This window comes from Arachis hypogaea, chromosome 1, assembly GCF_003086295.3.
Source record: "Arachis hypogaea cultivar Tifrunner chromosome 1, arahy.Tifrunner.gnm2.J5K5, whole genome shotgun sequence".
NCBI lineage: Eukaryota > Viridiplantae > Streptophyta > Magnoliopsida > Fabales > Fabaceae > Arachis > Arachis hypogaea.
In genome coordinates, this window is record NC_092036.1 from 101859039 (window position 1) to 101873240 (window position 14202).

The 14202-nt window shown below is 29.7% G+C and overlaps 1 protein-coding gene across 1 annotated transcript; it reads left to right on the plus strand.

Moving 5' to 3' along the window:
• Positions 1 to 10884: 10884 nt before the first annotated feature.
• Positions 10885 to 14134, plus strand: LOC112704114 (mitochondrial thiamine diphosphate carrier 2). The gene is made up of 8 exons (XM_025755660.3): positions 10885 to 11130; positions 11343 to 11507; positions 11605 to 11721; positions 11820 to 11931; positions 12299 to 12426; positions 12936 to 13088; positions 13199 to 13336; positions 13550 to 14134. The coding sequence occupies exons 2-8, from the start codon at positions 11391 to 11393 to the stop codon at positions 13760 to 13762; spliced, it is 978 nt and encodes a 325-aa protein (XP_025611445.1). The 5' UTR covers positions 10885 to 11130; positions 11343 to 11390; the 3' UTR covers positions 13763 to 14134.
• The last annotated feature ends 68 nt before the right edge of the window (positions 14135 to 14202 follow it).

Genomic DNA, 14202 nt, shown 5'->3' on the forward strand with positions numbered 1-14202 from the left:
CAAATTGTCTGCCAGATTTTCGTCATCGTTTTCGTCATTGACTTCGTACTTGGTTTCGAACTCCTCTTCATTGTCGTTGTTATCTTCTTCCCATTATATATCCCCGAGCTCATCAACATTGACCTCTTTGCCAACCGCGTCCAGCCCCGTATGTTGTTCAAACTCAACGTACAACTCTATCATTGGCACATGAAATCGAGTCTGTTGATAATTATATACATGCATTGTCAGTGATGGACATTATTTGAAACTGTATCAGCCCACCAAATACTTGTATAGGATTCCTGTATAAAATATTGCTCACCATTTTCGAAATGTGACTTTGTATATTCTCACAAAGATCATTTTGCAACTCTACAAAACTCGTGGTGCATGGAATAGAAAATGAAAATGGACATTCACAAACAAAAGTCACTCTTTCGTGTGTGTTTAGTATAATCTCACCGTTATAATACACTCGCAAATTTACAATACCTTCCATAACCTCAACTTCACCTAATCTGACTTTTTTTTTATACAACTAATTGTAAAAAAAAAAATCACAAGTATAAAATATATGAAAGAAAGAGGAATGAGAGTAGAAGTGAGGTACAAGTCTGGATGAATTGAATTTCGTATTTATAGGCAAGTCTCTCAATTAGAATATTTTTTTGTACAAAATGCAAGTTGCATTTAGTAGTTTTTGGTACAAAAATTCTACACATTTAAAAAGCAACCTATGTTTGGTATTTCAAACAAAAAAGACCATTTTAAAAACACAACTTGCGTTTTACTTATTTGAAAAAAAAAGAAAAAGCTGACAATTCTAAAACGTAGGTTGCGATTGATTTGTTTCATAAACAAAAAAAAAAATACAAAGTGAAAAAGCAAAACATAGGTTGCGATTTTGATTGACATTATAACAACATAAATATTTGATACACGTCTATTTTATCATAATTATTTTCATATGAAAAAAATAGCCTATGTACACAAATACTAAAATAATAATGATAAGGTAAATTCTATCCGATTTTTTCTTAAATAAAGGGTAAATTATTTTTTATGATAAATTTAATAATTATTAGATAAAATAAATCATGTCATGAAGATAGTTAATATTAACTCTTAATTTAACTTGAATTTCAATAACCAAACTAATTAATTATAGTAAAACTACTTAAACTTCATACCTTTAAAATCACATAATTTTTATATAAATTCTATGAATAATTATGGAATTTACCTTTACTCAATTAACACCTTATTTATTTTTTTATTATTTTAAATTTGTGATTTGGCCTTTTGATTTTTTTTTGTTCTTTTTAGTTTTTTAATTTTTTCTTTTTGTATTGTTAGATCTAATTAATATATATGTGGTTTTAAAAATTATAAAATAATATCTCTTTTGTAATTCTTATAATTTACAAAAACAAAAGTTTTACTATATTTAATTAGTTTAGTTGTCAAAATTCAGATAAATTAAGAGTTAATATTAATCATGATGGCATCATTTATTTTATCCAATAGTTATTAAATATGTTATAGAAGATAATTTATCTTTTATTTAAGAGAGAGTTTGATAGAATTCACCTAATGATAATATATATTAATAAAATATTATGAGCCAACGCAAAATCGATTTGAGTACTTGATATTATTCGTTTTTTTATTTTTAGTGCTGTAGTTTTAGTGGTGTTTTCTAACCATGTGAAAATTTGGTGTATTATTTTCTTGTTTGGATACTATAAATATGAAAGTCAAATTTGTGAAATTTAATTTTTTTTGTAAATATACAAATTTAAGGGTTAGACTTATGATTTTTATTTTTTTATAAATATGAAATATGAAGGTCAAATTTTTTTTTTACTTTAAAATTTTTTAAATATACAAATTTGACCTTTAAATTTGTATTTAAGTGTTGAAAAAATTTTTAAACATGCTAATCAGACCCTCCAATTTGTTTTACAGTAAAAAAAATTTACTTTATCACAAATCGAACTCTTTGATTTGTGCAGTATAAAATTTGACGGGATAATCTCTCAAATCTAAAGATCAATTTGTTATTTAAAATAAAAAAATTAAAATTCATATCAAAGAAAAATACACTAATTAACTGTGATATTGAATTACACACAATTTTTTTTCATTTCTAAAAAAAATTAGGGGATATTATTTAAGTTATTTTCAAGAATATTCACCCATTATAGTTAGGTACACAACCAGAATTGAAACCTGATTAATTAAGACAAAATTATGACAGCTGAACAGTAAAAAAATATAATAATAAAAGAGGCCAAGTGTATGTAATGGTTTCATCCAAGGTTAAAAATCAACATACTCGCATACAAGACTGAATAATATTATCAGTTTATATTCATCCGTTTAACCTAAGTATTTTAATTTATTAAGGTAAAATCTAATTATTATTATTATTATAACCATAAAATACAAATTTGATAATACTTAAAACAGGATTGTTAAATTTAATGTCACTTTTTGTTATATTTTTTAAATATTTTTTTTATTTTTCAAAAAATTAAAAGTATTTTCAAATATTGAAAAACATTACTTTAAAATTATATATTTACCGCAACCACCCTAAAATGTAATTTTTATTAAATATACACGGGAGTCAATTATTTCTTCATCAAACACATAATTGGAAAGGGAAAAGAAGAAGCATACACATCTTAATTCTGGTCTAATTCCTAGTAAGAATAAACACAAAAGATAGCCATACAATTTTAGATTCCAAAACAACTTTTACAAAGTTTATTTGCACTGCTTCTCGAGAGAAATTGTGTCCACTGAAGGTGCTCAAGTTGTTATAAAAACGAAGCAAATAACAATCTTAATGTATGGCAAGACCTGCAAATAAAGCTAATAATTCACTACTTTTTCTTTCTTTCTTTCCTTTTTTTTCTTTATCACTTTTACTTTTCTTTTTGCTACGACTAAGCAATAATACATCATGTTCTTTCAACAGCAAATAAAATCAGCTACAAATAATATAATTAAAAAATAAGAAGTGACAAATTTACAATTATAATGTAAAAAATTATAGCAAGTATTTTTTAGATATTATCTTTTATTTTTTAGATAATTATCTTTTTTTAGATTTTAGATATATTATCTTTTGGGCTTTACATACTATTTTATTTGAATTTTAGGGTTTAATGGGTGTCATGCTCAAATATAGATAGACCTTCAGGTTTCGGTTCCTAATATACTAAAGCCGCATTTGTTACTCTTTTCCCATCAAAAAAGTTACGGTTCATCCACCTAGGAATACAGAAGCTTTTGGTTGAAGAAGATCGAAAGAACTACAATATCCAAATCCTTCCATCAATTTTTTACTCTTATAAGTAAAGATAGCGTATCTACATTATGATATGTTTTTTATGATTCAATATGGATGATCTGAATTAATAAATTTATTTATCCTAACAAATGGTATCAGAGTCATCTATAATTAAATTATTAAAAAATAATAAATTTATTTTTTGTTTGTATTCGATTTTTCGATTTAAATTTGTGGACATAAGGTTTCTATTTTCTTGGCTAAGAGTGGATTTCAATATCTATTAATGGAATGATATTATATACATTGAATAAAAAAAATTATATATATATATATATATATATATATATATATATATATATATATATATATATATATATATATATATATATATATATATATATATATATATGAGAGACATTCGATCGTATTATTATTATTATAATTATCATTCAATTATATGAAATCCTTGATTCTTGTTGCCCTTATGAAATTGACGTAATACTGTGAATTTATATATATCACGAGGTTCTGAAGAAAATTTTATAAATTTTAATCCTGTTACGTCAAGTATGACAATTAATATATTAATTGAATATATGTATTTTGTATTTATTAAATTATAATTGTCTCAAATTTAATGGTGTGTGCCATTAGTTTGATATAAAATTAATGGATTATTTTCTTAAAAAATAAGGATTAATATGTATATGTCATTTATACAAATATTAATTAATCTAAAAAAAGATTTATATTTGGCCAAGTTTATGTGTACATATTAATAATAATAATAATAAAAATTAATTGTTACATAAGAAAACTAGTAACAATTTGGATTATTATACCCATCTATTTTATAAAGATTTGGTTTTAAAATAAATTGATTGGACATTATACTACCAAATTAGCCTCTTTGTGAAAATTGATTTATTCAAAATATAAGGAATATGACGAGATATAATTCATGCGAATGTTCAGGTCAAAGAAATGTCTATATTTTGCCGAATTATATACACATATTGATAGTAAATACATATTTGGGTAACTAATTAAGAATAAAGTAATGCTGATTATTTATGCGAACAATAATCGGCACAAAGGAAGTTTGTTGTTTGGCCAAATAATAAGCATTGCACACTTTTGTTTATTTTCTATTAATTATGCGGTCAATAATCGGCCCAAAAGAAGATTATTGTTTAGCCAACTAATAGAAAATATATGCGGTAATAAATAGGTTGCGAATTTTAAGTCTTCATGTGCGCATTAAGTCGGTCCAAAGAAAGGTTTAATGTGTGACAGAAATTTTGACAATATTTGATTACTGCAATGAGAGTATCACTTACAGTTAATTTTCTATCCAAAGATTGAAAATTAATGTTATCCTAGATATCTCAATACGGATTTTTCCCATTATTTAACTAATGTTTACTGCATGTTCATTTGTTCTAATCCAGAAACTATGGCTTTAGCTACCAATGTTTCTGCACAAATTAGCAGTATTCCTATGCTGAATGGTTCAAACTTTAAAGTTCGGAAGGATACCGTAGAGATTGTCCTCGATTGTATGGATCTAGATATAGCTCTTCGAGAGGTGAAACCCACTTCCACCCCGAAAAATCTCAATGAGGTTAAAATAGAGAAGTGGGAGAAATCCAATCGAATGAGCATTATAATCATGAAACGCTCAATTCTGAGTCGTTTCGGAGCTCAATTACTGAGGATAAAGATGTCAAATAGTTTCTAAAGGATATTGAAAAATTCTTTACTAAGAATGAAAAGGTGGAGGCAAGTAGTCTTTTGACCAAACTTGTCTCCATGAGGTATAAAGGTAAATGGAACATAAGAGAGTACATTATGAAAATGTCTCATCTTGCTTCAAAATTGAAAGCACTAAAGTTAGAGTTGTCTGAAGACTTACTCGTGCATTTCATTTTGATTTCCCTTCCTACAAACTTTGGGCAATTCAAAGTGAGTTATAACACTCTAAAGGATACTTGGTCCTTAAATGAGCTTATATCTCACAGTGTGCAAGAAGAAGAGAGGCTACAGCAAGATAAGACTGAAAGTGCTCACATGGCTTCCTCTTCTTAGTATAAAAGAAAGTGTGATACTACTGTGGATGTGCCTTCTCAGTAGAAAAAGGCTAAGAAATAAGATCAAGTTTCAACTTGTTTCTTCTGTAAGAAGGTGGGACACATGAAGAAGGATTGTACCAAATATGCCACTTGGCGTGTAAAGAAGGGTATAATTCTTACTTTCGTTTGTTTTGAGTCTAGTTTAAGTTATGCACCTGTTGATATTTGGTGAGTAGATTCTGCTGCTACTACTTATGTAAGTGTTACTATGCCGGGTTGCTTGTAGAGCCGACCGCCAAGTGATGCGAAAAGATACATCTATGTGACAGACGACAATATAGTTGCAGTCGAAGTTATAGGAATCTTTAGATTATGTTCCACGAGTGGATTTTACTTGGATTTATTAGAGACATTTTATGTACCATCATTTAGACAGAATTTGGTTTCTATTTCTTGTTTGGACAAATCATGTTATTTTTGTTCGTTCGGAGACAATAAAGTCAGTCTCTTTTATAAGTCGAATAATATTTTCTCTGGTCATTTGGTGGATAATCTATATAGGATTGACTTAAATTCCTATAATAATGAAATATTACAAACAGGTACAAAACAAAAACTAAATAAGAATTCGGCATCATTATGGCACAAACGCCTAGGCCACATCTCTAAACAGAGAATTCAGAGGCACATGTCAGATGAAATTCTTGGACCCCTAAATTTAGCGGATTTTAAAGTCTGCATTGAGTGCATAAAGGGGAAAATGACAAACGAAAGAAAAGTAGGTGCCGAGAGAGCTAAAGATGTCTTAGAACTGATACATACTATTATATGTGGCCCATTCTCTAATGTCTCTTGGAATGGACAACGGTACTTTATTATGTTCATAGATGATTACTCTCGTTACGGGTATCTATATTTAATTCATGAAAAGTCCCAAGCCTTGGATATTTTCAAATCTTTCAAAGGTGAAGTTGAACTTCAACTTGGAAAGAAAATTAAAGCTGTCAAATCTGATTGTGGTGGTGAATACTACAGAAGATATGACGGTTCAGGTGAGCAACGTCCCGGACTTTTCGCTCTTCTCCTAGAGGAGTGTGGTATGGTTCCGCAATACACCATGCCAGACAAACCTAGCATGAATGGTGTTACAAAGCGAAGGAACCGAACTCTTAAGAACATGGTGAGAAGTATGATTGGTCATTCATCCTTACCTGAATCACTCTGGAGATAAGCCTTAAAGACTGCAGTGTACATCCTTAATAGGATGCCAAGCAAAGCAGTTAACAAACCCCATATGAAATTTGGACTGGGAAAAGGCCCAGTATAAAGCATTTGCATATTTGGGGATGTCCAACTGAGGCACAACTTTATAGGCCGCATGAAAGAAAATTGGACTCAAGGACAAATAATTACTACTTTGTTGGTTACACTGAGCGTTCATAGGTGTACAAGTTTTACAATCTTGCATCAAGGTCTATTTTGAAACGGGAAATGCGAGAGATGTTGAGTTTGGGGGGAAAGGAAATATTAGGAATGTTGCTTTTGATGAGAATTTTATAACTGACAATGATAAGGATCTTGTGCCTATTATTGTTCAAGATACAGTTATAGTACAAAAGCACAATGAGAATTCTGCTGTAGATCCAGTTATAGTACAAGAGAACAATGAGAATATTGTTGTTGCTCAAGATACTGATACAATACCGAAAAATAATGAGAATTCTCCTCAACTCCAACCCATAGAGCAAGCTCAACAACCTCAAGAAATGTCATTAAGGAGATCCAATAGAGAAAGGAGAAAATCCATCTATGGTCTCAAACAAGTTTTCCGTCAATGGTATCACAAGTTCATCAAGTCATTACCTCATGGTTTTGAGGTAAATATCATAGATGAGTCTATATACCACAAGTTCAGTGGGAGTAAATACATCTTTTTTGGTCTTACATGTTGATGACATTCTACTTGCTAGTAACGATATAGGCTTGTTGCATGAAACTAAGAAATTTCTATCGAACAAATTCGAAATGAAAGATCTTAGTGATGCCTCTTTTGTATTAAGAATCGAGATACTAAGAGATCGCTTTCAAGGTATTCTTGGATTATCACAAAAGAACTATAGCAAAAAAAAAATTTAAGTAGATATGTCATGGAAAGATGTAGACCAATGGACACACTCGTAACTAAAGGAGACAAGTTCAGTCTCAAGCAATGTCCTAAAAATGATGTTGAGATGACAACAATGCATGATAAACCTTATGCATCAGTACTAGGGAGCTTAATGTATGCTCAAATCTGCACACGTCCCGATATATCATTTATAGTGGGAGTGTTGGGTAGATACTTGAGCAATCCAGGCATAGATCATTGAATAACTGTTAAACGTGAAATGCATTATTTAAAGAGAATAAAGGATTACATGCTTACTTATCGGAGATCAGAAAATTTAGAGATCATTAGGTACTCTGGTTTCGATTTCATGACATATGGTTGCGAAACTTTGTCACTGAACTTCGTATAGTAGATGACATTGAAATGTCATTAAAGATATTTTGTGACAATAAGTCAGCAGTACTATACTCCAATAAAAATAAGAGCTTGACAAAATCGAAGCATACAGACATCAAGTTCTTAGTTGTCAAGGAGAAATGTTAAAAAAAATAAATTTTCATAAAACATATAGGAACAGAGTATATGCTAGCAGACTCACTAACCAAGGAATTGATCCCTAAAGTCTTTCATGAGCATACAACTCGGATGGGTGTCAATATTTGTGATGCCTTGGTTTGGTGGGAGTTTATTTTATGCTATATGTCCTATGACAGATATTGAGCTATTTTTCTGCAGAATTAAGTTGATGATTTATTTAATGTGAAATGTTCGTTTTGCAATATTTGTATTGTGTTTGATCTCAATAAAGTTTTAAAGTTTGACAAGTTGAAAATAGACATGCATGAGATCACTTGGCATGTAATTTCCATATTACTCATCCAAATTTGATCTATATCGTTGAGTATATTAGGATGGTGATTGTCGTGGTTTAGTCACGACATTAATGTGATAAAAGTTGCGGTAGTTCCATATCTAATGTATGAGACAGACCAGATTGTTAAAGTAACGAGAGAAATAGCATTCAGATACGTGCATAAAGTTTATAAAGTGTGATTATGTCAAGAAAGAATATATGTATAGCCCAAGTGGGAGATTGTTAGGAAATTATTTTAATTTCATAAATTGTTTGTGGGCAATACATATATTAATTATAATAACAAATTATGCTATTTCAAATTAAATGACTTATATAATGGTGATCTCATTTATTATTATAAATGCTAAATTAAATAAGGGTGTGTTTGACAAACCCGTTTGAAGAGAAAAAATACGTTTAAGCTTATTGAAAGTTTCAATTTTTTGTTTGGCTAACTTTTGATTTGGCAAACGCAGAAGTAATTTTGATGTCAAACCCAAGTTTGCCAGAAGCAACAATTTCTAGCTTCTGCGTTTCACTAACGAGCTTTTAGCCATTTACACTAAACATCTATTTTTTCTTTACCAATTTTATCCTTAAGACATGTTATTGGATTATTTATGGAATTCTTATTATTTCTCTTTGTATGAACTCTCTTTTTCTTTTATTTATTATTTTTATTTTGTTGTTAAATTTTTATTTGACATTATACACTCTTATAATTGTGATTTTTGTATATTATATTTATTATTATCTTTTCAAAATATGATTTATTGATCACATTAGGTAAAGTAAATTAAAAAAAATTAACCATAAATAATAATAATAATAGTAAAAAACTATAGGTACTAAAAAAGAGTACTAAAACAACTAAAAATATACTATATAAAATACATCATCAAAAACTTTTAGATTTGTTTCCATCTCTTCCAGGATAAATATTTAATTTTATTATTTTTAGTATTTTTTGTATAATTATAATTTTGGTATATATAATTTTTTATTGTAATTTTTTTATAATATAAATTATGATCCCATTAAAAAAAGATAAATTAAATAAAAAATTAATCATAGGTATTAATAAAATCATAAACGTTGAATTCCAAAATAATATTAAGAATCAGATTATTGAGAGTATTAAAACAAAAATACGATGTAAAAAAAAATACTAAATTAACATTTTCACGTTAATATTTAAAATTTGAAAAAATGTAATATATTTGATTAAATACTCTTATATATATAATTCATATTTCTTATTTTTAATATAAAATATATTTTGCTAATTTTTATATGTTATTTTTATTTTAATAAATAAATATTAATTTTATTATAAAATTAATTAATAAAATTATTCAAATATCTAAATTAAAATAACTGGATAATATAAAAATTATTTAAGTTGATGTCTATTTTAGTAATTTTTCATCTAAAAGTAATTTTGAATAGTATACTCCAAATAATATTTATTTTATTATAATCCATTTTAATATAAAGATAGCCAAACATAAATCACTTTAATACAAACTTACTTTTCATCAAAATCAAGTTTGCAAATCAATTTTATACAAACTCCCGTTTGTAAACTGTAATCCAAACACACACTAAGTCATTATTACTTTTGATTTGGAATTAAATGAGAATAAAACCAGATATTATATTTTGTTCCTTAGATAATTATCTTTTTTTTATTTTAGATATATTATCTTTTGGATTTTAGATACTATTTTATTTGAGATTTGGGGTTTAATGGGTGCTATGCTCAAATATAAATAGACCTTTAGGGTTTCGGTCTCCAATATACCAAAGCCGCATTTGTTGCTCTTTCTTCATCAAAAGAGTTGCAGTTCAGTCACCTAAGAATACAGAAGACTTTGGTTGATGAAGATCGAAATAACCACAAGATTCAAATCCTTTCATTAATTTCTGACTCTTATAAATAAAGGTACGTTTCTGCATTATGATATATTTTTGATGACCCAATATGAATGATCTGAATTAATAAATTAATTTATTCCAACACATATCTCCTAAACTTAATTTGTGTAACTGTGTAGATAAATTGAGCTTTTATAAAAATGTTTGGTTATAACTCGAATGAGATTGGATGCTGAGTTTTTTATATGATAATGCTTGAATGCTTATTGCCAAGCTTTTTTTATATTATAATATAAAATTATAAAGTATAAATAACAAAAAATATATGAAATTATTTTATATAAAGTAAATATATTCATGAATAACTTATTTTAGAAATATATTTTAGAATCAATTTAAATTAATTTAATGATTAACTTATTATTAGTTTATTTAAATAAGTTTAAATTTTTAATTTACGATAAATTATTTTTTAACTTATCAAGTTAAAAAATATCGTAAAAAAATTCAGACATAAATATAGAAAAATAAATATACACTAATTTATACTATAAAACACATATGACTTTTGGAATTTAATTGCGATAAAATCAAAGATTATACGTTACTTACCAAAGAGGCACATCAATGTTCAATCTTAAATTCTAAAAGTATATATTATAAAAATAAAAATTGTGAAGCTAAAATCTCTCGTTTTAATTGCGAAAGTACACTACATGCCACAAAAGAAAGGCAAAAAAATTGCGCCCTGAAATCCCTGTCTCCGCTAAATTCCTGCAATCTCAATCAAATAAGGCGGCAAATTGTTAATTAATTATTAATTAATTAATTTAATTATAAAACCCTTTCTGCAATCTCTCTCTCTCTCTCTCTCTCCGTAATGTGGGTTCTCTTCTTGATTGCCCACCTTCTTTATCTTCCTCTGCAGGTACGTTACCGCCGATCCTAAAGCTTGAATTTTTTTACCGTTCCGATTTTGCCCTTTTCATTAAAATGGAAAGGAACCCCTAATTTGAAGGGATTTCAGCTAACGAAGAATCGTGGATTTGCTTCTCTTTTCGTTACATCAAGCATTGAACAATGTTGTATATGGCTATGGGCTATGCAAGTTTCGTTTAATAGGGTTTATGCACATTGCAGGTTATAGTGTAGTCTTAGAAGGAAGGGAGAGGGAAGGTGTTTGTGGCAATGGAGGAGCATAGTCAATTGAAGCGTGCCATTATTGATTCCTCTGCTGGGGCAATTTCCGGTGGAATTTCAAGGACAGTAACCTCTCCCCTCGATGTTATTAAGATTAGGTTCCAGGTAGTTTATTCTTTTGTCGTTGCCTCCTTTCAAGTTTATTTTATTTCCCTCAAAAAATGATGTTTTATTCAATATTCATATTCATTGGCAATGATAGGTTCAACTAGAGCCCACATCTTCATGGGCTTTACTACGCAAGGATCTTGCTGCACCATCAAAATACACTGGTATATTTCAAGCATCTAAAGATATTTTCAGAGAAGAAGGTTTTCAGGTCTAAACAATAGCGCACAGTTTATCCAATTCTGTTCAAGTGCATTTTCTCTTTTAAGTTATCACTTATCAGCATAAGTTTCTATGATAAATTTACAGGGTTTTTGGCGGGGGAATGTACCGGCATTGCTTATGGTTATGCCATATACAGCTATACAGTTTACAGTTTTACATAAGTTGAAAACTCTTGCCTCTGGTTCTTCCAAGTCAGGTATTTTACTTTATTACTCAGTGTTGCAATATACTCGCTTTATTAGCAAAGTATTTCTTTGAAGACTTAGGCGGTGTTTTATCAGTTATCATGTCATTATCACTTATACAACTTCTAAATTATTGTTTCATGAACTGTTGAAACTCTTGCGGATATGTCGCTGGATTTGATTTTACCAAATGTACTTTGTGCGAGGCTTTATTGAGTAGGAGGATGTTGTCGGTTAATGTGTGTTTGTATGCAAGAAAAATCTTTGCCCATGCATGGTGTACGTTTTAGGGATGCAATTACTTGTCAGGAAATATCTCATACCTTATCCAATTCTTGGTCTATATTGTTCATTGGTTTCTTTTTCTGTTGGCTGCAGAGGATCACAGTAGTTTGAGCCCTTATCTGTCCTATGTCAGTGGGGCATTAGCTGGATGTGCAGCTACAATAGGGTCTTACCCGTTTGATCTTCTCCGAACCATATTAGCTTCTCAGGGGGAGCCAAAGGTATAGGAAACAAGGTTATAATGCAATTTCAAAGTTAACCTGTGTAATACTTAAGTGCTTTGAAGGCTAGTGAATCAAATAACTGGTCTTGTTTTTGAACACCCTCTGCCAGCTGATATGCATTTTTCCTTACCATGATATGCTTAAAATTTTAAGTTGGCATTGTTCTATTTTGTTTGTTCTTTTTACCCGTTGCAAAGAGTGTGCTTCTGGCTTCTCCCCATTGATTCCCCATTCCTTCTTGTCTAATTATAGTTATACTGCCAAATTTAGTTTGTCGTCTTATATCCTGTTTTGTTGCATTGGGCGAAGCCAAAGCCTTCATTAATGAATTCTTGAACATTCTCTATTTATCCCTTCCTGTGAATTTTGTTTTCTGTTAACATGAATATGCTGTTTTTGCTCTTCTTCTCTGCTTTGTTCTGATGTACTGATCTCCGATGTTGTTTTGGCCCTTTCGAAATTATTTCACATTGCAATTGCTTGCTAATATCTTGCCAAACCATCAGGTGTATCCAAACATGAGGTCAGCATATCTTGATATTGTCCAGACTCGAGGTTACAAAGGCTTGTATGCTGGATTGTCACCGACGCTAGTTGAGATTATACCTTATGCAGGCCTACAATTTGGCACCTATGATACATTTAAGCGTTGGGCCATGGTAAATTTCAGTTGCCATATTTAAAATTTCTTACTTAATAGTTGACATAATTATGATCCGCATTCATTGGTTCTGATTATTAATTTATTAAGCATTGTATGAAATTGTAGGCTTGGAACCATAGATATTCCAATACCACCACAGGAGGTAACCTCTCTAGCTTCGAACTTTTCGTTTGTGGGTTGGCAGCTGGAACATGTGCAAAACTTGTCTGTCATCCGCTTGATGTAGTCAAGAAAAGGTTTCAGGTAAAACTTCTGCCCATTTCAATTATTACTTCTGTTATCATTACATCAAAATAATTAAATTTTAGAATGTTAACTTGTGATAACCACTGGTGCATATGCAAGCTGTGTCATTCTGAAACATGTTGAGGATATTGAAGAAATTAGAAAGCTAAATGTTTTGTTGTTGCATACGTTATGTTGATGTAATTATTAATTTTACTCTGTTTGCTACAGATTGAGGGGCTTCAGAGGCATCCAAGATATGGAGCAAGAGTTGAGCTTCATGCATACAGGAATATGTTTGATGCCTTGAGCCAGATAATACGGTCGGAAGGTTGGGCCGGTCTATACAAGGGGATAATACCATCAACCGTTAAAGCCGCACCAGCTGGGGCTGTAACATTTGTTGCATATGAGTTGACTTCTGATTGGCTAGAGTCCCTTTAAACTTGAATTTCCACACTTCTTTTTCTTTTCATTTTTTTTAATTACCCATTCATTTTTGAAATATGAGGTTGATTCCCTCATAGAATAGGAAGAAAGCACGAGGGATGACCTAATTGATTTTGGTTACACCGGTAGTTCATAAGAGTAATGTTCCTTTAGATGGAGGAAACTTAGGATGAAGGAGGATCTTAGCATACATCAATACGTGTTTACCTTTTTGTTTTTGGGAACTGAATTATATAGCCTTGCCTGAATGAGGTGTGGTTGTTCTAACTAATGTTTTTCTTGAATTGCAAATGTAAATTTACAATATGATACACCTATCCATGTGTTACATTAGATTTGAATTTGAAGAGGTAAATTGAAGCGCTAGTTATCGTTTCTCGTTTGAGACCTCAGCTATGCAGATTATTTTGCATACTGTGTTCTACAGAATAGAT

What these genes read in the sequence shown, in the direction of transcription:
- LOC112704114 (XM_025755660.3), top strand. Translation starts at nt 11,391, where the DNA reads ATGGAGGAGCATAGTCAATTGAAGCGTGCCATTATTGATTCCTCTGCT. An exon ending in CTCTGGTTCTTCCAAGTCAG is followed by an intron (nt 11,932 to 12,298) that starts GTATTTTACTTT and finishes TGTTGGCTGCAG; the next exon opens with AGGATCACAGTAGTTTGAGC. An exon ending in TAGTCAAGAAAAGGTTTCAG is followed by an intron (nt 13,337 to 13,549) that starts GTAAAACTTCTG and finishes TGTTTGCTACAG; the next exon opens with ATTGAGGGGCTTCAGAGGCA.